The sequence below is a fragment of the Rousettus aegyptiacus genome, unplaced genomic scaffold, assembly GCF_014176215.1.
Source record: "Rousettus aegyptiacus isolate mRouAeg1 unplaced genomic scaffold, mRouAeg1.p scaffold_m13_p_2, whole genome shotgun sequence".
NCBI classification, from domain to species: Eukaryota; Metazoa; Chordata; class Mammalia; order Chiroptera; family Pteropodidae; genus Rousettus; species Rousettus aegyptiacus.
In genome coordinates, this window is record NW_023416295.1 from 161,611,937 (window position 1) to 161,637,094 (window position 25,158).

General features: G+C 37.1%; 1 protein-coding gene across 11 annotated transcripts in view; it reads left to right on the plus strand.

The window, feature by feature from the left end:
* ANO4 (anoctamin 4) overlaps positions 1-25,158 on the plus strand; it is a 322,241-nt gene that overhangs the window by 287,075 nt on the left and 10,008 nt on the right. For all 11 annotated transcript variants that reach the window (XM_036237351.1, XM_036237354.1, XM_036237349.1 and 8 more), the window contains 7 exons: positions 925-961; positions 2,995-3,106; positions 4,226-4,283; positions 4,422-4,519; positions 5,930-6,072; positions 12,136-12,288; positions 13,323-13,470. In XM_036237351.1, coding sequence (XP_036093244.1) covers positions 925-961; positions 2,995-3,106; positions 4,226-4,283; positions 4,422-4,519; positions 5,930-6,072; positions 12,136-12,288; positions 13,323-13,470 — 749 coding nt within the window. The remainder of the gene's footprint in view (positions 1-924; positions 962-2,994; positions 3,107-4,225; positions 4,284-4,421; positions 4,520-5,929; positions 6,073-12,135; positions 12,289-13,322; positions 13,471-25,158) is intronic.

Genomic DNA, 25,158 nt, shown 5'->3' on the forward strand with positions numbered 1-25,158 from the left:
TTTTGCTGCTAATACCATGCCGTTTTGATTACTGTCGCTTTGTAGTATAATTTGAAGTTGGGCAGAGTGATGCCTCCAGTCTCATTCTTTTTTCTCAGGACGGCTTTGGCAATTTGGGGTCTTTTGTGCTTCCATACAAATCTGATAATTTTTTGTTCTATTTCTTTAAAACAATTGGGGAAATTTTAACCACTGCATTTTTGCTGCTTTAGTCTAAATGTGATCTTTATTTGCATATTATTCAAATCCATTTAACTAGTTTTCCTTTTCATTTATCATCATTAATTTTAGATAAGGCACTTGTTCTTCTCTGGGGAGTCACCTAGAACTGAGTTTGCTTTGAACAGTACACCCTGCACTTCAATACACACATGCCTACACACACACACATGCACATGCACACTTTTTATTTCCCTCTTAGGGCCTTCATTTAACAGATGACTGGGGGAGTTTAAGGATGCATCTGATGTACTAATGGGAAAGCAGAGTATCGTAATGGGAATTCCCAATAGCGTTTGATCACTTCAGTATTTATGAAAGCTATAAGCTAGAAAATCCAGCAGTCCATAAACAGTAAGCAATATAGAATCTTACCCCAGAAGCAGTGTGAGATTTTTGCACTGAGAATGCTGAGGCCCAGGAATGTTATGACTTCTCAGAATCACTTAGCAAGCCAGTAATTAGTGGCTGCTAGCCCTATTGTCACAGAATTATTCACTCCAAAATGAGATTTTAAAAACAATAGGACCTTGTACCTTTCTTTCCTGCCCTGAAAGTACACAATTGTTTACATTATCATCGTTTGAGCAGTGGATGGATAGTGAAGTTGTTTTTGCTCGTGACTTGATCACCTACTTCCTTTATAATTACAGGTTTTAGAACACCTACAGTTCTCCTGTTAAACATATGAAATTTATTTTACAGCTCTATGAAAAAGTTGCCCTTCTTCTGACAAATTTAGGTAAGTGAAACCCTTTTTTATTTCTGGTACAGTTTGTACTCTGGAAAATACCTTTTCAAAGGTTCATTTCGAAAACGTTGCTGAAAAGAAATATTCCCTTTATTTTGAATTGCATACAGCAATTAGTTCTCTGCCCTCGACAGGACATTTTAAATATGGCTGATAACAGGGGGAGCTTTTCTGTCTAAAGCTTTAAAACGTCGCAAACATTATCTATCATGAGCTAATGTAATTTAAAGTAGGTTTTCTCTTAACGTACAAAAAAATAAATCATCACAAAAATGCATGTGTATAACACTCAGAATCATTTAGAAAAGTGTTCATTTGCTGCTGCCTACAATTTTTATTTTAAAATGTATCCAGTTTTCATGCTATAAGAGAAATCACAGCAAAGTTACAGACTTTGAAGGCTGGAGGCCTTCTACCTGGAATGTAGGCAGGCTAACAATCAGAAATTTGTTAAAAAAAAAAAAAAAAACAAAAACATTTATCTGATGAGTCATCATCCCTAGGAACATTTTTCTGATTCCATGAAACACTACAACAATCTGGTAGCCAGATATATGCTGTATATTTTTCACATTTTGAAGATACAGAAAGTGTCCCAATTTTATTACTGTGATATTAGTCATTTTCCTTTATGTAGTTTGAGGAAATTATGTGATCCACACATGACCTGTTTTGGTGCATTCCCATACACAGCTTGCCCAGAGACCAAAAAAAAAAAATATATATATATATATAATCACACAAGTATTTTTATTTATAATGACCAAAATACAAGATGCTATTTGTTGAGTCCTTCTATGTAACAGATGCAGAGCTAAGCACTTGGCATTTCTCCTTTAATGTCATTGAAATCTTCCATCATCATCACCCCTTGCCAAAAAGATAGAGGTAACTATGCATTGGTAGGCTGCCCAGTGGTCCCTTGATGCCGGTGGAGACAGAGTGCTGCTCCATTTGTAGTTGGGACACCTGGAAATTCACCCAGCTGACTGATACCTGCTAACTAAGAGTTCAACAGCAGAAGTGAAAGAAAGTTAAAACCCATTAAAAATCCTTTTTCTTTTCTTCCCTCAACAGCAGTGCAGCCTTGTTCTGAAGCTGACTTTTTAACTGTCTTAAATGAAATTCTCTTTCTTTCTCTTCTCTGATATGCTCCCAGGAAGCATTTTGGGTTGTAATTCATGGAAAAGGAATTGAGTTGAAATGGTAAATGAGTGATTAAAAGCTCAGAGAATGTGGAAACAGAGAAAGCCTCAGTGCATTAAATACATTTTCTTTGGCATGGCTTGGGGTGAAGATGCAGCTCCTGGGGAAGGATAAGTATATTTGACATGAGATGTCAACATGTAGGTTTGGTCCATATTTTGGTTCATATCACAATATCCAAAAAGCATTTGCTTTAGAGAAGCTGATGTCAGGAAATTGTAAGACACAAATGATGATATACAGTAAAAGCTCTAAAAATGAGGTCATTTCCTTGGCATTTGTCTATGAGAATGATAAATGGTGGCTGAGGGTGACAGGTAAAGAAGTCATTCCGAGATAGGGATCTGGCTTTCTCACTTAGTAGCGCCTGGCATTTCACCAGAAATAGAAGTTGAGACCAAAGAACTATTAGGATCTGGGAGGGGAATCTGACCCTCCACGGGGTCTTCCCCACAGGCAGAAACTAAGAGCAAAAGGAGAGACTCCCGCAGAGAGCCAGGACTAGGGACAAGGCCCCTTCAGCCTGGCTGTCTCTACTGCAGACTCCCTGGGCCTCCTGTCACAGTGGAACAAACTGAACATTCTGTCTCCTCGGCCACGTCAGTAACCACTTCGCACCAAACCCTTTCTGGGGCTGGTCTACAAGCTTGAGGATCCCATGGGTGGTCCACTTTGTCTCCATCTATAGGCACACAGAGGTGTCCTGTAGCCTCCTTGGGGTGCCTCTGTTACCACCCTGTGTGCATGTGGCGGGAGACAGAGGGAGTTGAGAGGGGTCAGATGCCACCTTTCAAACTCTGCTCCCCTTTCACCCACAGAACAGCCTCGCACGGAGTCCGAGTGGGAGAACAGCTTCACCCTGAAAATGTTTCTTTTTCAGTTTGTCAATCTGAACAGCTCCACGTTTTACATCGCGTTCTTCCTCGGAAGGTAAGAACCCAATCTGTCCATACTCCCTGGGCTGGGGACAGAACACGGGGGTCACTGACCAGGGCTGACAGAGAAGTCCCTCCTTTAGAATGATTTATATGAAGTTTGAAAAGAGAAGATCAGCCACCTCCTTTTCCTTCCCACTCCCATCTCAGGAAATAGTCTTTGCTCTAAAGTATCTGCATACCTTTTCTTGCTAAGGTAAGTGGAGGAAAATCATTTGCACATATGAAGGATGGATTTAAAACTGTGCACTCCATCTGCACCTGAATCCAGCCCCCGCATCTCACACCTATATGAGCAGGTGGCATGAGGGGGAGGGTGGCCTGCAGCATGTCCTGACTTTATCCCTGACGTCATGAAAGAGGGTGGGACATCCAGACAGGAAAGGGGGCTGACACAGGATGCCAGCACAGTGTGGGTAACTTCTGAATCCAGCACTTAGGAGGATTTGGAAAGGATCCCACGTTTCATGGCCGTGTCCCATGAATTTCCTCACACCAGGAAGTGTTTCTGAGCAGATGAGAACCAGGGATGGGCTGAGGATTGGGTTTTGGTGAGATGATGCAGCATTTAGCTACTTCAGTATGGAATTCTGGTCAAATAGTTTAATTTTTTAAAAAATCATTACTATTAGAGGGGAACACACAATGTACTATATATATATAGATATCTATGTAGGTAGATAGCTAGATAGATATGCCTTACTGTTAAATAGTACACCTGAAACACTGGATTTCGTTAACCAATGTCACCAAAAAAATTTAATTAAAAATAATCATTACTATAATTCAAAAAGATCAGAATGTGTTTCAAGCCAACCTGCTGCCTACACAGGCCAGGGCACTTGATATTCAGCAGAAAAGTTATAGTCACAGGAAGCAACGAGAACTGGCCTCTGTGGTCGACAGCCAGATAGAAAGGCCAAAGGGACATACACCCTGGAGAATTCTAGAAGCTACAGTTATGACAGCTCTGGAGAGTTTCCTAATTCCCTAACATGTGATACTTATTGTACCAGCAATTGTCATTAGAGGATGTGCTAATCTGAATATAATATTCACTAAAAGCTTAGACTTATAAGATGCTAATAGTTTGTTTTTTCTGTGTGTGTTGAAGATTTACAGGACACCCAGGTGCCTACTTGAGGCTGATAAACAGGTGGAGACTAGAAGAGGTCTGTATTCTCCCATCATTCCTTGTTTCCTACAGCCTTGCATGAAACTGCCTTAGGGCACTTTGTACATACTAGAAACCAGACACCCTTTCTTCCTCTCCATTGATTCTTGAATGTCTGCGTTTGCTTACCTTGCAGTGCCACCCTAGTGGATGCCTTATTGATCTCTGTATGCAAATGGGTATTATAATGGTGCTAAAGCAGACCTGGAATAATTTCATGGAACTTGGCTACCCGTAAGTACCTTTGGTATCTGTGGTGGAGAGGGAGCATTGCTCATTATTGGCTTTTCTAGGTGTGGCAAGTAAGATGAGCAGTGCAAATTCAGCAGCTTGGCCAGTTACACATACCTGGAGCTAAGTGCTCATGCTCAGATATTCAGACACATGCAAAAACAATAAACATTAGCTCTTTCGGAAGACCTAGCACAAGTCACATGAACAAAAGTGGATATTCTTTACTAGATCTCTACTCCTCCATTTCTGAGATAAATCAGGAATGGTAATTTTTTTTAACTACTTTAAATTCAGACTGTACAGAAAAGAAACTAGGGTGTTTCTAAGTCAGAATATCTTAATCAGGAAAAATATTATCATAATAGTTTACGTTGGTAACAATTGGCAAAAACCTACATCACCTTTGTAAGGATAACTTCAAATTCTGCCGTTCGCTCAGGTCGGTTAAATTTGAAAGGGACATAAATCATCACTTCTATTTCTGCTTTAATTCCACACTTACTGGTTTCTGTGTCGGCTTGGTGTGTCTCCATAGAGAACTCCAGGTTTCAGGGAGGATCGCTCAGCCAGAAAAATTAGCTGAAACTTGGTTCACTTTAAAAAGTCATCTCTTAGCTCCCTGGCAGAACCAATACTAGTAATTTTCATAGGTTTATTTTTAGAAAACTCATTCCAAATGTTTGATGTTTTCTGTAAAACTTTTTAAAGCATAAAAAATTTTAAACTAGAGGCATTATATATAAACCATAATTTAATTAAACCAGCTAGGCCAGATCTTCCTCTGAAAGCTTAGACCTGTAGGATACCTGGGTATTGCCTTCGTACCGGAGTGTTGGTTTATAAATGTTCTCAGTACTCTCTCCAATTCTCACAGGCAATGCTGAATCTGAGACAGTTTCGTGAGTGATTAAAATAAGTTCATCAATCATTCTGTTTATTGGGAAGTAAAAATACTTGACATGTAGCCTCCATTGTTATTCCTAATCCGAGGCCTTATTTCCCTGGTAGCCTGTCCTAATATATATATATTTTTTAACCCTTTTCCCATTTAGAAAAAAAAAGGTGCAGCTCGCTGCCAGAGTTCATTTAACGTCACTCATAGGAATGCTCTGTTTTCTAGGATTTGACATTTTCAATGATCAAAATACTAAAAACAGAATGATGTCATTTGTTTCCAAAGACTATCGATATACTAGAGCGATGCAAAAGTAATAAAGCGAGATATTTCACGGCAAACTCTGGGGATAAGGTTAGGACTGTAATCCGCAAATTATCTTGGGCTACGTGCTGAAGACATGAGCACTGCCCGCAAGTATTATCGGGCCAAACGGGGAATGGGTTAAACTATGACAATATGTGGACTCTTAAGTCTCATGCACAGTTTATTTATGTACATAACCTGTTGTGCAGGTTAATTCAGAATTGGTGGACTAGAAGAAAAGTACGACAAGAACATGGGCCCGAAAGGAAAATCAGTTTCCCACAATGGGAAAGGGACTACAACCTTCAGCCCATGAACGCCTACGGACTCTTTGACGAATACTTAGAAATGAGTATGAAAATATTTTACTTTATCCTTTTCTTCTTTATCCTGTTTATCATAAATGCAAATTCTAGCTATATTCAGCTAAACATATATCAGTGAGCGAGGATTCTTGAGCTAAATACAAAGGAAGCAGTGTCTTGAGCCATAGAGATAGTGCCAAAAGCCTATAATCACGTCAGATTTGTCATGACACTGTGTTCTGTCCCTTGTAGTCAATCACTAGAAAAAAAAAATGAGTTGGAAAACTTGATGAACCAAAGAGTCATCATTCATCACGTGATTGATTCATTCAACAGACCATCTGTTGAGCCATGTTCTGTCCAGGCAGGTACTATGCTTGGCACTAGAAATATAAGGAGCAAGGCACAGTCCTAGGTCTCAAGAGGGCAAATCAGAAGGTATAGTGGGGACAGTCATTTATTTCTCTTGGAGAGGGTTGACAAGAAGCTGAGTGCTACACTTTTATTGAAGGAATCAGATTTCTCTGTATTTAAAACCAAGCTATTTATCTTAGCATGCAACTAAGAGCAGAAGTTTTGCAAACAGATTACCCAGGTTCAAATCCCAGCCCTAGAGTTTATTAACTATGAAAACTTGGGCAGTTGTGTAATCTCAAGTTCCTCATTTCTAAAGTGAGGAGAATAAGAGTAAGTACTTTATAGGGTCTTTGTGTAGAATAAATAAGTTAATGACTAGAAAGGGCTTAGGACAGTGCCTGGCTCCTAGGATGTACTTGGTATATATTATACAAATTTGCTTAAGTCTTATATCAATTACTTTTTCTCTATTTTTTAGATTTTCCTTTACAAGGTGTCATCTACAAATAATAACTTTTTGTTTTCCTTTCTAATCATACCCTTTTATTCTTACCTAATTGCATTAAGATCTTTCATATAATAATGCTGACTATAATTGATATTGGATATCTTTGTTCCTGACCTGAGGGTAAAGTGTGATGTTAGCTGTATTTTTTTGTACATACCTTTTTATTCATGATATTACATTGTTTTAATTTGGTTGTCTGTACATGTTTATTAGCCATTTATATTTTCTCTTTCATGAATTTCCTGCTTATAAACTTTGTACTTTTCTATTAGGATTCTCATTGATTTTTTAAAAATTTATTTTTCACTTAATTACATTCTCATTGTAATTACAATTATTGACATAAAATATTAGACTCAGGTGTAAAACAGTGATTAGACATTTATATACCAAACTGATTAGTACCCATATTATTAACTGTATTCCCTGTGATGTACTTTACACCCTCGTACTATTTTTATTACTGTCAAATTATACTACTTAGCCCCTCTCACCCTGACTTCTGACCCCCACCTCCAGGCTGGCAACCATCTGTTCTATTTCTCCTGTTCATTTATTTTGTTTTTTAGATTCCACATTCAAGTGAAATCATATTTGTCTTTCTCTGACTTATTTCACTCAGCATATACCCTCTAGGTCTATCCATGTTGTCACAAATGGTAAGATTTCATTCTTTTTATGGCTAATATTCCATTGACTATATGTGCCACATCTTTATCTAGTTGTCTATTCATGGACACTTAGATTGCTTCCATACCTTGGTTATCGTAAATAATGCTGCAGTGAATATAGAGTGTATATATCTTCTTTTTGAATTAATGTTTTGGATTTCTTCAGAGAAATATCCAGAAGTGGAATTCCTAGGCCATAAGGTAGTTTTTTGTTTCCTTCTTTGTTTTTTGAGAGGCTTCTGTACCGTTTTCCATAGTGGCTGCACCAATTTACATTCCCATCAGCAGTGCACAGACGTTCCTTTTTCTCCATATCTTTGCCGACACATATATTTGTTGATTTATTGAAGATAGCCATTCTGACAGTTGTGAGAGAATGTCTCATTGTGGCTTTAATTTGCATTTCTCTGATGATTAGTGATGTTGAATATTTTTTCATATGTTTATTGGCTATTTATATATCCTCTTTGGAGAAATGTCTGTTCAGGTCCTCTACCCATTTTTTTAATCAGATTGGGGTTTTTTTTTTTTTTTTGGTGTTAAGTTTCTTATATAGTTTGGATATTAACCTCTTATTGGACATATCATTGGTGAATATATTATTCCAGTTCATAGTTTTCTTCACTGTGCAAAAACTTTTTAGTTTGATGTAGACTCATTTATTTTTTTCTTTCATTTCCCTTGCCTAAGGAGACATATCTAAAAAAAAAAATATTGCTAAAGATAATGTCAAAGAGTTTACTACTTAATTCTAGGTTTTTTGTGGTTTGGGATGCTCCATTTAAGTCTTTAATCCATTTTGAGTTTATTTTTGTGTATGGTGTAAGAAAGTGGTCCAGTTTCCCTAGAACCATTTATTAGAAACTGTTTTTACCCAAGTGTACATTCTTGCTGCCTTTGAGATTGACCATATAGGTATGGGATTATTTCTGGTCACTCTGTTCCATTGATCTATGTGTGTTTTTATGCCAGTACCAGGCTGTTTTGATTACTATAGCCTTGTAGCATACTTTGATATCAGGTAGCATGATACCTCCAACATTGTTCTTTCTCAAGATTACGTCAGCTATTTGGGGTCTTCTGTGGTTCCATATAAATTTTAGGACTATTCTGGTTTTATGAAAAATGTCATTGGTATTTTGATAGGGATTGCTTTGAGTAGTGTGGATGTTTTGATGATGTAATTCTTCCCATCCATGAGCATGGTATATCTTTTATCTTCAATTTCTTTCTTCAATGTCTTATAATATTCTGAGTGTAGGTCCTTTACTTTCTTGGTTATATTTATTCCCAGTTATTTTATTCTTTCTGAAGCAATTGCAAATGGAATTTTCTTAATTCTATGATAGTTCATTATTGGTATATAAAATACCTAGGAATAAATAACCAAAGACACGAAAGACCTGAACTGTGAAAACTATAAGACATTGCAGAGAATGCAAATAAATGGAAGGATATATCATGCTCATAGATCGGAAGGATTGATATTGTTAAAATACCTGTGCTACATAAAGCAATATGCAGAATCAATGTGAACCCTATTAAAATGCCAAAGGCATTCTTCTCAGAACTGGAACAACTAATTTTAAAATTTATATGGAACCACAAAAGACCCTCCCCCCCAAAGCAGAGACCTTGTGAAAGAACAAAGTGGAAGGTATCATATTTTCTGATTTCAAACTGTACTACAAAGCTGCAGTAATCAAAACCACATGGTACGAGCAGAAAAAGATACAGATCAATGGAACAAAACTGAGAGCCCAGAAATAAATCCACATACATATGGGCAAATATTTTCAACAAAGCAGCCAGAAACATTCAAGGAGGTAAAGACAATGTCTTCAATAAGTGCTGTTGGGAAAAGTGGACAGATACATGCCAAAAAAATATATAACTGTATCAAAAAATATAACTATCACTTTCTTATATAAAACTCAAAATAGATAAAAGACCTGAAACAATAAATTGCATAGAAGAAAACACAGGTACTAAACTCATTGACCCTGGATTTAGAGAGCATTTTATGAATTGTAAAAGCAAAAATAAGTGAATGGGACTGTATCAAAATAAGAAGCTTCTGCACAGCAAAAAGAAACCAACAAAACCAAGAGGCAAACAACTGAATGGGAGAAGATATTTGCAAACAAGGGGCTAAAGAACTCATATGATTCAATAAAAAAAAATAATAATGGGTAGAGGACCTAAATAGACTCTTCTCCCAAGACAGATACAACCAACTGATATATGAAGATGCACAATGAGATACCACCTCACACCTGTTAAAGAGCGATTATCAGCAAGACAAGTGCTGGAGAGGTTGTAGGGAAAAAGGACCCCTCATACATTACTGGTGAGAATGTAAATTGGTATCGCCACTATGGGAAACAGTATGGGTGGCAGGGGCAGTTCCTCAAAAAATTAAGAGAATTACCATATAACCCAGCAATCCCTCTTCTGGGTATGTACCAAAAAATTTGAAAATATTTATCCATAAACCTATGCACTCCAACATTCATTGCACCATTATTTGCATTATTTGCAATGACCAGGACATGGAAACAACTGTTCATCAATAGATAGTTGGATAAATAAAATGTGACATATCTACAACAGAATATTACCCAAGCCAGACAGAAAAAGTTGAGAACCACATGCTATCACTCATATGACACAAGACAACAAACAAATCTGACACAGACAACAGTTTAGTGGTTAGCAGAGGGGAAGGAAATTTGACTTCGGGTGGTGAACACATTACAGATAATGTATTGTGGAGTTGTACACTTGAAACCTATATAATTTTATTAACCAGTGTCACCTCAATAAATTTCATAATTAATGGCAGTCCTTTTAAAGCTCTTCAAAAATATTGAGGAAAAACTACTTCCAAACTCATTCTATGAAGCCCACATTACCCTGACACCAAAGCCAGATAAGAACACTACAGGAAAACCATAGACCAACATCCCAGGTGACTATAGATTCAAAATTTTCAACACTGTATAAGCAAATGAAATTCAAAAAAACCTTAAAACAATTATACACCACAACCAAATGGAAGTTGTGCCTGGGATGTAAGGCTGGTTAACAAGTCAATGAATGTAATGCATCACTTTCACAATTTGAAAGATAAATATCACGATTATCTAAATAGATGCAAAGAAAGCATTTAACAAAATGCAACATCTTTTCATGACAAAAACTTTCATATAATCACTCAGCAGAAAAAAGGCCTCATGCAACAAACTCACAGTTGATGTGATGTTGATTGAATAAAAATTGAAAGCTTTTCCTCGAAGATCAGGAACCAGACAGGATGCCTGTTCTCACCACTTTCATTCAGTATAGTACTGGAAATCCTAGCGAGAGCAACTAGGCAAAAAAAAAAAAAAGTATCTTTGCAGATGATATACTTGTGTATACAGAAAATCCTTTAGACAACCCAAAACCTGTTGGATGTAATCAATCAACTTTTAGTAAAATTACAGGATATAAAATAAACATACAGAAATCAGTTGTATTCCTGTACACTACTAAGGAAACATCTGAAAAAATAAAGACAGTTATTTCACACTAGCATCAAAAAACAAAACCTAGGAATAAATTTAATTTAGGAAGTGAAAGATCTATACAATGAAAACTACAAGATTTGCTGAAAGAAATTGGAGACAACAAGTGGAAAGACACCCAGTTATTATGGATCAGAAGAATTAAAATCATTTAATTCATACTACCTAAAGCCACCTATAGATTCAGTGTCATCCCCATCGAAATGCCAATGTCATTCACAGAAATAGAAAAAACAATTTTAATACTTACTACTTATATGGAAGCAAAAGAGACCCTGAATAGCCAAAGTGATCCTGAGGGAGAAAGAACAAAGCTGAAGGTGTTATACTTCCTGCATTATACTACACAAAGCTATAGTAATCAGAACAGTATGGCACTGACACAAAAATAGACACATAGACCCATGGAACCAAATATACAGCCCAGAGTTACACGCTTGCAAATACATTCAACTAATATTTGACAGGTGTTGGTAAGGACGTGGAGAAAAAGGACTCCTTATACACTGTTGCCAGGAATATAAATTTGTCGCTATCACTATTGTTGCGCTAAGTGATCCAGTCTTGGCCATTGGGAACTCCTTCAAGTTTGTCCTGTGTTCTATTGTTGTATCCCATCGCTTTTCAAGCACTTCCTAACTTTCTGGCATCACAGACTATTCCATGTTTATCTTATATTTCCCCTACCATAGCTCTAAAACCAAATGTTTCTTGAAGGAGTTCTGGCTACTTTATTATATGTGGATATCTAGAAAACAAAATCTGAACCTTACATATGATCATTCTCCTAGGATGCCACTGCTTCCAGGCCCCAAGAGTGCTGCTTTTTCCAGTACTCTGGCCATCTTTCTGAAAGAGATATTTCCTGTGCTTCTCTGTATTGAGAAAAATATAGTTTCAAAAGATAAGATTATCAAACACTCAGATTATCAAACTTTTAAAAATAGTCATGGGAAACCAATACACTTTTTTCTCTCTTTTTTTTTTTTTTTTTTTTCTGTCTAGTTCTTCAGTTCGGATTCACAACTATCTTTGTGGCAGCTTTTCCTCTAGCACCACTTCTGGCCTTACTGAATAACATAATTGAAATTCGACTTGATGCTTACAAATTTGTCACACAATGGAGGCGACCTTTAGCTTCAAGGGCCAAAGACATAGGTAAGTTGGATCTGAATGTTTTTTTTTTTTTAAAGATATTAACCATCTGGTAGATAAAATAAAAATAGACACCAACTTCGGATTTTTACTTACAGTTTCCATGTAAGATGACTCAACTAACTCTTACAAAAGAATAATTATGTTAGTTTGCAATAATATCAAATTAAGAAGTAAAGCCGCCTATTTGGAACTTTATAATTTCCAGTGGTAGAGAATTTGTACTTATATAGATTCTTCATTTGGTTATGTCTATCGTAAGATTTTTGAATCTAACATTTTGATGATCATATTTTGCCTTTTTAAAATAGATCTTCCATTTGCTTAACTTATTTTGCTATTTCCTAAATGTCTACCTGAGTCAAATTAAGTGTGATTGTTTTTCTAAAGGTAGAGATGGCCTTTGATCTTTGACTAGAAATGCTGAGTTGAATCAGATACAGCCTCTCCAAAGCTGCCTGAGATTGGACTGGTTTTTTTTGTTTGTTTGTTTCTGCAGCTGGTGCTTAGTACAGAGCAAGCAGGTGGTCCTCAGCCAGTGTGTGGGGAAGAGAATTGAGTGTGGGTATATATGGCTCACAGTGGTCTTTTAATATCCATATGAAATAAACACACAGTCAGTGAGCACCCACCTTGGGTCAGTGCATCGGGACCTGTGCCCACAAAGATGAACTAGAGGGATCCTCTCTGTACCCCTAAGGAGTTCCCAGACTGGCAATAGATTGACATCGCATGCACCAGTCTTATCAGATGGGGTTTTGGTGCTTTATCATTGACCAGAATTCTCTACTTATGTCTGATCCTGAGAATTTTTAAGTAATGAGCATTGGCACTTCCAGTAAAAAAAAGAAAAAAATATATCTTTAATACCAAGGTGTTCGTGAGTACAAATTCTTGCTCCTGGTTGCAAGTGTATTTGTATGGCAGGAAGATGAAAGAACCCATGGAAAGGACTATTAAGATTAATCACCCCAGTTGTTTTCATACCTATTATTCCTCTTGTGTCTGGAATTAATACGAAACTTCTCTTTGAACAGGAATTTGGTACGGAATTCTTGAAGGCATTGGAATTCTCTCTGTAATTACAAATGCGTTTGTCATAGCGATAACATCTGACTTTATTCCTCGCTTGGTGTATGCTTATAAGTATGGACCTTGTGCGGGCCAAGGAGAAGCTGGGCAAAAGTAAGTTTGCTGTAAAACCATCATGAAATCTCCACTGCCTTGCCATTATGTGCTTTTGGGGTCTTAGAAGCCTCTGCACTGAGATACATGGGACCCAAGCCTAGCATGAGAAGGCCTGTAGTGGGAGAGGTAGAATTATAATATAACAACACTTTCAGCCAAAGAAAACACATCCTGATCTACTGAAGGGATGGGGTGTCAGACAAGTCAGAAAAGTTTTAGATGGAATCCAATGGGAGAAGAGCAATTAATCATTTTCCCACTATAAATTCAGAAATATGTGGTATGCTAATGTAACAAAAAAAGTGATACGTGATGTAGTTATACCATTTTTATGAGTTTATAAAAGGAGAGTGACAATCTGATTCTCCTTATATCATATGTAGTCTCTACAAATTCTACATGAGAAATATGTAACCCTGTGCTAAGTACCCACTAGGTACAGTAAGTATTTATGGAATAACCGAATATTTCTTTCCAGGCTATTGACCTGACCAGTGTCAGTATTTACCTCAGTCAAATTGGGTGAACTTAAGTCCCCAGGAACTCCATCCTGTGGTATCACCTCAGTGGTTCTCAAAGCCAGAGCTCTGTATTTTTGGTCAGAGAAAGCCTAGGCAAAATCATAACATGTTCCCTACTTCCATTGCTACAGCCTTGAAAAAAAAAAAAAAAAGACAAGAAGTCTCAACATACTTTTATGAAAGGAAAATCCCTAATTGGCTAATGTCAAAATAATCTAATTCTAATTACAGGATTTATGTGTCTGTAGGTCAGTGTGGGATGTGTGTTGGGACCATAGGGTCTTTTCAGTGTCCCAAAAATAATCCCACAGGGGCTGCTGCATATTCAGACAAGCAGCCCTGCCTCCTTGTTTGCTAGTCTGAGCCAAACTAATTCATGCTCTATACCACTATAGTTGAACTAGCCCAAAGAATAAAGTGCCACTGAATCAAGACAACTGAATTCATGCACACCTGACCTACGTCCAATTTCATGAATCTAATATAATTGCTCTAAGGCGGTGGTTCCTACTTTTTTGGCACCAGGGTCCAGTACTCCTATGAGAATCTGATACCCGATGATCTGAGGTGAAGCTGAGGTGACCATGCTAGCGCTGGGGAGCAGCTGAAAATATAGATGAAGCTTTGCTTGCTTACCTGATGCTCACCTCCTGCTGTGTGGCCCACACTGGTACTGGTCTGTGACCCAAGGGTTGGGGACTCCTGTTTTAAGGCATGGATAATTAAATGCAATAAAGCTTAAAATCCAGCTATTTGAAGAAGTTTCTGTAAAGTTCTTTACTATAATAACCACATGGCCATTAAACACTAAGTATCTAGCAACATTAAGTGAGCATACCATCTCACTTCAAGATTTAAAGACTTACCTTGTACTACCCACACATTTCTTTCTACCTGTAACTGTTGTCAATATTCTGCTTCACTCAGCCTACAAACGCTTACCTTTGTTCAAACCACTTTCACAAATGTTTTGCATTTGATTCTCAAAACAACCCTGGGAGTGGGACATGCATTATTACCCTCACTTTGAAGAGCAGAAAGACATTGAGGGGTTGAATCCAGACTCAGAAGGCAGTGGAACTGTTGGAGCCCACTCAAAGGTAAAGCCTAGACTCACGCAGTGTTCTCCACCCTGAACCACACAGTCTTCAGGGCATTTGCCAGGAAGTGGTTATCTAGCTTGTCTAACTTCCTGGGGGTAAAATCCCAGTGGTTATTTCAGTTTTCTCTATTCCAAATCTGGTGAAACTGGTTTTGTATTTGGGGGCGGGGGGAGGAGATGCTGAAAAGTAAAATGGAAACATTTATGCACCGTAGGTAGTGAATCAAAGCTTTAGGATTTTAACATCCCATTACATTTTTAAAAATGTTCATGGTGCTTAAAAAATTATCTAATAGCCTCCTTAATTCAGATTTATTAGACTCTCCAAGGCTTTTAATAACCTTTCTTCGTAATTTAAGAGCCTCTACGGCTTTCAGAATTTAATGATCTACCTTTTATCTTCTAATCCATTGGTCATTTTCTTGTCTTGAAATATATACTGATGTAAATATTTGTCTGTTTCTTCATGAAGCTTGTTTTATGCTCTATTATCCCTTTCAGACCTGTTTTTTCCAATTTAGAAATGCTACAGAGATGACTAAAATCAGAGGAGCAGCATTGTCATAGGTTTTTGGGGTAATATCTGTGGTCATAATCAAATGCCACTTCTTATGGTTTAATCTGGCTATGGAAATGTCATATTTCAATTTAAACTAATCCTAAATTAAAAATATTTCAAACAAACCAATCACTTTTCTCCAATACTCCAGGCTACCTCCATACATTTTTGGGCTTCTATAGCTTTCGTTGGCTTCTCCATGGATGAGAATTTCATTCATATGTCCCAGATCATTCAGTTCACATGTCCCTCTGACAGTATGTTTTATTTATTCCTGGCTGTGCATTCCAACCACAGTCTCTCTACTCTCATGGATACCCAGCAAATGAGTCTTCAGTGGCAAATTGGAAAAAACATCCTCAATACCATGGTTTGAACCAACATTCTCCATATAGTGGGTACACAAAAAATTTTCAAATGTTTTTACCCTTTCCTCTTAAGACATTCTTGACTGCCTTGACTGATTCCCAGACCAATGCCCGTGATGACATTGTTCACTGTTTGCAAAATGAAATCACTTCCTCTTTGAGGGCATCTTCAAAGGAGCCATTTAGAAAAGAACTTAGAGAACTAAAATTACTTCTGAGCAGACATGGGAGACAGAAATTACGAAGTTGAAGATGGGTACTATAAAATAGTTTTGTCGACCAGCACTAAAATTTCAATCAACAAAGTAAAAAGTTTAGTTCTAGTCAAAATAGTGGAATAGGTAAATGCTGTGCTTACTTCCTCCCATGACCACATCAAAATTACAACTAAATTATAGAACAGCCATTATTTTGAACCACTAAATGAACAGAAGTCCTATAACCAAATATATAAAGAAGCCACAATGAGAATAGTAGGAGGAGCATGGATGCAGAACAAGCAGGTCCCACACACATGGTGTAGCAATTAAGAATCAGAAGGGCTATCTTGGCTGTAGAGGTCCCCGAAAAGATAGGGGCCCTAGCCCCATAACTACCCAGCCTGGGGCACCAGTGCTGGAAGAAGAGTCTCCATAATATCTGGCTGTGAAAACCAGCAGAGATTGTATCCGAAGGAAATAAAAGGTTCCTGAGGTCCAAAGCATTCTTCTTGAGGGCTGAGCATGGACTTACTAACAAACTTGTACTCACCGGGCTCCAGCACGGAGGCAGCAGCTCAAAAAGCAACAGATATATGGGGAGGAACTGAATTGACTGGCTTCAGGGTGAGGTCTGAAGGGTCAGGGTGGCTTTCTCTGGGGATGGAAGCTCTGTCGGACACCATTGCTTCTTGGTTGACTCCTTCCTCCGCCCAGCCAGCAGGTGCAAGCAAGGGCCAAATCTGAGCTCTTCCTTAACCTGGGTAACACTGTTTGCCCACAGAATCACAGGTGATTCCTTGAGATATTGTCCTACCCAATTTGTGCCCCGCAACCCCAGCTGCTTCCAGTGCCTTTTCCACAGGAGCAGCCTGCCTCGGCTCATATTTTAGAATTTCCTAAAATATCTCAAAGGTCCACAAACCCCAAACAAGAAATATCTAGCTTTGGCATGCCCTATACCTCTTGCTAAGCATCACCAACTCCAGTCTGAACTTGCATTATAACTCCCATTATGAAGCCCCAAGCCTAGCATAAGCTGTAGCCAGTTTGGGCCTGGAACAGAGCTTCAATTGAGCAGCCGCAAACCTGACACAAGAAGCAGCTGGCCTCAGCTCACATTGTAGTGCCCACTAAAGGATCTTATGCATAGCACTAGTGGCAGTCAGCCTCAGTTCATAGCATATCATCTCCCAAGTGCCTCGAAGCCCAACACAAGTGGCAACCAAACTGTGATCACTTTGTAGCTCCCACCAGGTGACCTCAAGCTGGTCACAAATGGTAGTTGGCTTTGGCCTGTACTGGAGCACCCTCCAAAGAGCCTCCAGGATCAGCACACCCCATGGCTGACTTCAGATCACACCAGAACACCACCCAATCAATTTCACAAATGACACAGCCAAAGGGCAGACTCAGCTGGTACCAGAGCCCCACTAATACAACTCCCACTCTGTGAGGTCAACCGCCATACAACGGGTTTTCTACTATAGTCACAGTCATCTTCAAAGCCAGTCAGCTTGAGAATTAGTCTCACCCACTGATGTGCCAATAGTAATCAAGGATTTACTACAACAGAGGGCATACAGCCTACACAGTGGACAATCTTGGAGCACCTGGCTCAGGGACACCGTGCCACTGGACACCTGCTTTATAAGGACACTCTAAAAAGACTGAGGGGTAGATCTACCTAATACATATAAACAAACACATGAAATCAGCCAAAATGAGGAGACGAACATGTTCTAAATGAAAGAACAGGACAAAACTCTAGAAAAGGAACTAAATGAAATGGAGACAAGCAACCTACCTGATACTCAGTTCAAAAAACTGGCTATAAGGATGCACAATGAACTTCAGGGAAGAATAGATCAACTCAGTGAGAACCTCATTAAAGAGATAAAAAACCATTAATAAAAACAATAAAAAATGAGGAATGCAGTTATTAAAATGAAATATACATTAGAGGAAGTTAATACCATATTATATAAAAATTAGATAAATCAGAGCATTGAATAAGTGATTTGGAAGACAAGGTAGCAGAAAACACTCAATCACAACAGCAAAAAAAGAAAAAAAAAATCCAAAAAAATAAGGATAATTTAAGGGAACTCTGAGACGACATTAAACATACTAACATTCACACTATAGGGGAACCAGAAGGAGAAGAGAGAGCAAGGGATTGGACCCTACTCAAAGAAATAATGATTGAGAACTTCCCTAACCTAGTGAAGAAAATAGACATACAAGTCCAGAAAGTACGAAGTCTCAAACAAGATGAATCCAAAGAGTACCACACCAAGATACAGCATAATTAAAATGTCGAAGTTTAAAGACAAAGAAAAATCTTAAAAGCAGCAAGAGAAAAGAAGTTATGTATAAGGAAGCTCCCATAAGGCCATCAACTGATTTCTCAATAGAAGCTGCAGACCAAAAGGGATTCGTACAAAATGTGATGGAAAGTAAAAATCTACAATCAAGATTACTCGATCTGCAAGGCTGTCATTTAGAATTGAGTTTCCCATACAATAAAAAGCCAAAGGAGTTCATCCCCACTAAATCAGTATTACAAGAAATGTTATGAGTCTTCTTTAAGTAGAAAAGAGAAGATCATAAATATGTATAAGAAAATATAAGAAAATAATTCTGACAAAAACAAACACATAGTAAAAGCAATGGATCAACCAACTAAAGCTAGTATAGAGCTTGAAAGACAAAAGTAAAGATCATGTGTAATTATAAAAATAAGTTAAGGGATAAACACACATATACACACAAGGGAAAAAAATAACTATAAACCTGGACAGGTTTAATAAAATAACTATAGCAATTTTAGAATATGTTCCAACTTAAAATAGACTGCTGTAAACATAGCTTGGTATATATGAAGCATGTGGTAACCACAGACCAAAAATTTTTAAGAGATATACAACAAATAAAGAGAAAGGAATCCAAACATAACTCTATAGAAAGCCATCAACATACAAGAGAAGAGAGCAAGAGAATAATAAAGGGACAGAGAAGAACTACAAAAATGATCAGAAATGGCAGTAACTACATACCTATCAGTAATTGCTTTAAATGTAAATAGACCGAATACTTCAATCGAAACACATAGAGTGGCTGAATGCATATAAAAAAAAATAGACTCATAAATATGCTGCCTACAAAAGACCCACTTCAGATCAAAACACACAGACTGAATAAAGGAACGGAAAATAACATTTCATGCAAAAAGAAAAAGGCTGGCTATCAATGTGTATATTAGACAAAATCAACTGTAGAAAAGGCAATAAGAAGAAACAAAGGATATTTCATAATGGTAAAGGTATGATTCTAACAAGAGGCTATAACTCTTGTAAACATCTTTGCACACAATGTAGGAGCACCTAAGTATGTAAATATTGATGGACATAAATAGAGAGAATGACAGTAAGAGTCGGAGACTTTAACGCCCCACTGATCAATGGATAATCCAGACAGAAAATCGGCGAGGATACAGTAACCCTAAATGACACATTAGACCAGATGTACTTGATATTTTTAGACTATTTCAAGAAAAATCAGAATATATATTATTTTAAAGTGCACATGGAACATTTTCCAAGAGAGACCATATGTGAGGCCACAAACAAGTCTCAATAAATTTAAGACCGAAATTATATCAGGTATCTTCATCAATCACAATGGCATGAAACTAGAAATCAATTCTATAAATAAAACTGAAATGCTAAATAACACGCTACTGAAAAATGGTTGGAGGTCAAGGAAGAAATCGAAAGGTGTCTTGAAATAAATGAAAATGAAAACACAACAACCCAAAATCTATAGGACATAGCCAAAGTCATTCTAAGAGGAATGTAAAATGATGCAGGCCTATTTCAAGAAACAAGAAAAATCTCAAATAATCTAAACTTACACATAAAGGAACTAGAAGAAGAAACAAAGCCTGAAGTGAATGAATACAAGGAAGAAAATAAAGATCAGAGTGGAAACAAATGAAATAGTTTGAAACCAAAAGGTGGTTTTTGAAAACAAACAAAATTGATAAACTATTAGCCAGATTCAATTAAAAAAAAAAAAAAAGAGCCAAGTAAAAATAGGAAATGAAAAAGAGATGACAACAAACACCATAGAAAACCTAAGAATTATCAGGAAATACTATGAATAATTAGTGCCAACAAATTGGACAACATGGAAGAAATGGGTAAATTTCTGGAAACATGCAATCTTCCAAGACTGGATCAGGAAAAACAGAAAATCTGAATAAACCAATAACTATTAACAAAATCATTTCAGTAATAAAACAAAAGCCCTGGACCAGATGGCTTCATGATCAAATTTTACCAAACATTCAAAGAAGAATATCTACCTACTGCAAAAAAATAAATAAAAGTCTCCCAAACTCACTTTACAAGACCAGCATTACCTGATACCAAACCAGATAAAGACAATACAAAAAAAAAAAAAAAAAAAAAAAAAAAGGCCAATACACCTGATGAACATAGATGCAAAAATCCTCAACAAAATATTAGCAAATCAAATTCAGCAAACCTTTAAAAGATTATATACCATAATCAAATGGAATTTATTTCTGGTATGCAAGGCTGATTCAATATCTGCAAATCAATTAATGTGATATACTATGTAAAATAAAGGATAAAAATTGTGCGATCATATCAGTACACATGTAAGTGCAACTATATCAGACTGGAGTTTTCGCACAGTGAAGGAAACCATCAACAAAGGGAAAAGACCATCTACCAAATGAGAGACGATATTTACCAGTGATACATTCGATAAGGAGTCAATATCCAAAATTCAAAATTTACAAGGAACTCATACAGCTTAACATCAAAAACAAACAATCTGATTTTTAAAAATTAGGCAGAGGCCCTGAATAGACATTCCTCCAAAGAGGATATACGGATGGCCAATAGACTTATGAAAAGATTCTCAATAGCACTAATCAGGGAAATGCAAATTAAAACATGATGAGACCACCTCACACCTGTCAGAATGGCTACCTTCAATAAATCAACAAGCAAGTGTTGGTGAAGTTGTGGAGAAAAAGGAATTCCCATGCACTATTGGTAGGATTGCAAATTGGTGCAGCCACTATGGAAAAAAGTATAGAGGTTCCTCAAAAAATTAAACAGAACTACTATAAAGCGCAGCAATCCCACCTTTGTGTATTTACCTGAAGAAATTCAAAGTACTAATTTTGAAAAGATATCTGCACTCCTATGTTTATTGCAGCATTATTTACAATAGCCAAGATATAGAAGCAACCTAAGTGTCCATCAATAAATAAATGTATAAAGAGGTGGTACATATATGCAGTGGAATATTACTCAGCCATAAAAAAGAATGAAATCTTGCCATTTGTGACAACATGGATGGATCCAGACATTATGCTAAGTGAAAAAAGTCAGGAAAAAAATTCATATGATTTCACATATGTGAAATCTAAAAAACAGAACAAACGAAGTCATAGATACAGAGAATTAATGATTACCAGATGAGAGGGGATTGGGAGGATGGGCAGAAAAGATGAAAGAAATTAAGATATACAAATTTCCCGTTACAAAATGGTCATGAGGATCTAAAGTACGGCAAAGAGAACATAGGCAATAATATTTTAATAACTATGCATGGTGTCAGATGGGTACTAGACATATTAGAGTGGTCACTCTGTAAGTTATATAAATGTCTAACCACTGTATTGTATGCCTAAAACTAATAAAATATTGTTTGTAAACTATAATTGAAAAATAAAAAAATTTAAACTTAAGTGAAAAATTTTTCCAGAGAGCATAAATAACTAATATGATTTCCTCACCACCACCGTCACCCACTGAATGCAGTAAACTAATTGCTTTGTTATCAAGTAGACATGGGATAAAGTTTTGGAACATTCTCTAAGGATAAATGCAGGCTTTAGAATTATTATGAGGTATATACTTGATTTAGTGATATAAATTAAAACTGATTTTCCTGTAGTGATATTATAAGGAATTAAAGAATTGATCAAGGACACAATGTTCAAGTTTTCACAGAATGAACCACAAATATTTACTTAATGAACTATAAATATTTATACAAACTATAAAGCAATTAAATACCATAATAATTTGCAGTTAGATTTTTAAAAATAAACCTTGTTAGAGATCTTCCTTTTTCATGTGACATTTTTATTGCAACGAGTGAGGAGTCAACTTTCTTCTGCCTTCATTAGCCTAATATACCACCTATAAATGAATGTTTCTATAAATTAATCTATAAAGAGTCATTTATTAGCTATAAAGCCTATTTGACTTTAATGCATAAAGCTGACCTTATTTCCCCTGGCTCTTTCACCTTTTGGTTCCTATCCCCATGCTGTTTGAGTCACAATGTCTAAAACATCAAAAGAAAATTTAGTACCAAAATCCAAAGACGCTCTACATACAGTGAGTTTTATCTGTAATCTATAAATTCAGAAGTTAACTTCTGGTTCTGTTCTTTGTCTTGAAACTGATTGTAATGATCACTAGTTTATCCTTTTCCGCCTTCAGTAAAGGATTCGAAAGTAATGATTTTTAAACCAGAATTCTCACATTTAAATGTGACCTTCTCCCAAGTTACTTAGAAGAGATATATATCCTATTTCAAACAATGCTACCTTTACATAAGACATTTTCTGCATCTCCTTTCTTGGAAATGCCTTCAGAGGCCATCTACCAGTCCCATAAGAAAACCGACTTCATTATTTTATATTTATGGGAAACCCTTCCTTTGTCTGATACATTTTTCCTCCATACCTCTCACTTCTCCCTGATTATCAGTGTAGTGTTGTCTTTACGAGACGGGGCGGTGTGGCACAGTGACAGTATGTAGATCTCCTGCCAACAAAATGAGTGATAGACATGGGATCTGCTGCTGCAGTGACACACGATTTCTATTTGGCTGAGCGTCACATGGCAAAATGGGGGGAATCTAATTTTCTTGAATTGATGACCATCTCAACTATTTGATATTGGTAAGCTAAAATTCTGTTATAACGAAAAGAATTAGAGCAACGCCTAGACAGTTCAGTATTAGCTCCTTCCGTATTATGGAAACTATATGGAAAGAAGACTTCACAGCTGATAACTGTGATTATATGTGTTCGGTCCACGTGTAATGCTTTGTATCCAGGAGTATACATCCACTAAAGAGACATATTCAACTCGGACTTATAATATGAAAATGCTTAATAAATGATTTGAAGATGTATCCTCTGTATTTTGAGGGTAGGGTGTGCCATCCATGAAACAGGCATTTCATTAATTTAGATTTTTTCAACTGCGTGAAGAGTAGCCATTAGACCACAGCTTCAGTCTCAATAAAGCTCAGCGCATTGTGAGAAATGCGTGCAGTAGGGGTGTGACTATTTCACGTCAGTGCTGGGCCTGTTTTTTGCAGCTTTCCCTTTCCACTGCTCCTAAGAAGACTGCTACTTTTTTCGTATTTCACAAAAACTGTCTCCCTCTCTGTGGCAGCTAATCATCATCAGGGCACTAATGTGTTTCCATGTCATGCTCTAGGCAGTGCATAGATGAGGGAGACATAATTCCAAATCACCATTGTAAGTAGTAGGGCAGGCCTGCTGCCATTTGGATTAAGGCATGTTACACGCTCACTATTTGTTTCACCTGTGAGTGACTTGATAAATAGTCCTTCCACTTGGTTCATTTTTTTTTTTAAGGCCATGATAAAACCAGTGATTTGTCTTGAGCAAGACAACACATAAAACCCATGTGCTCTCAGAACTGTGTTCATGTCATTATTTTGGTTTGGTGTTCAGCAACTTGGGATAATCACACCAGGTAATGAAGTCTGAAGACTATAATTCATTCATTCAATAATTATTAACAGCCTTCTGTTAGGTGCCAGAAATAAATAAAATGAATAAAAGCCACTCATATTTATTACAATCTTGCTATAGGCTAAACACTATATCACTTAGTTTGTATACATCATGTCATTTAATCCCCACAATGACCCTATGAGGTGGGGACTTTTGTGACTTAAAGAAGGTACATAATATTCCAAGATTACATGCCTAGGAAGTAGCGGGCTTACAATTTGAACCCAAAGCCCTAAGCATTTAGTATTGTAATACACTGACCCTTGGTATAGAATGAAAGCCACATTCTCAAGGATCGTATAATCCCTGGGGATCCAGGCAATAGTTTTATTCCTGGTCCATTCTCGAGACCTTGATGGAATCTCTTGTACTTTAGTTTTCCTCCAGTCAAAGCAATTGAATTCACTACACTGAAGAGACTGTCCTAGGTCTTAAGATACAAAAAGTATCTAGGACACTTTCTCTGCTTCAAAAAACAAAAACAAAAACTGCAGTCCAAAGGGCAATACATACATGTATGTAGACATGTATGTGGTACGAGTTGTGTGGTGATTGTGAAGTTAATATAGTGACACTGTAGAGAGGAGGAAATGAGTCTTCTAAATGAAGGATTAAGACATCTTCCCAGAAGATGTGGCATTTTAATTGGCCATTGAAGGGTGAGCACTATTTCCACTTTTAAAGAAATGAGTAGGGAATCTTAACAGAAAATACATCCCGTGCAGAGACATGAAACGTATGATACATTCCGGGAATATTGTCTATTATGACTGCACCCGTGGGATGTGAGTTGGAGAAGGGGCACCATGTTCACACCAGTCATATTCAGGGCATTATGACAGCATAGATATTCACTAATGAAGGGGTCTATAGGTGTGTATGTATCATCTCTCTATGTCTATGTAATCAGTGAGAGAAGCAGGGACTTACCAATTATTTATGCTGGTTATGCAATGCTGTATTTCACCTGTTTCACTGAAGCATTGATTGGGGTAGTGATTTTCTGTATGATGATTCCACACAAAAAGGACTAGAACAAAAGAAATAACT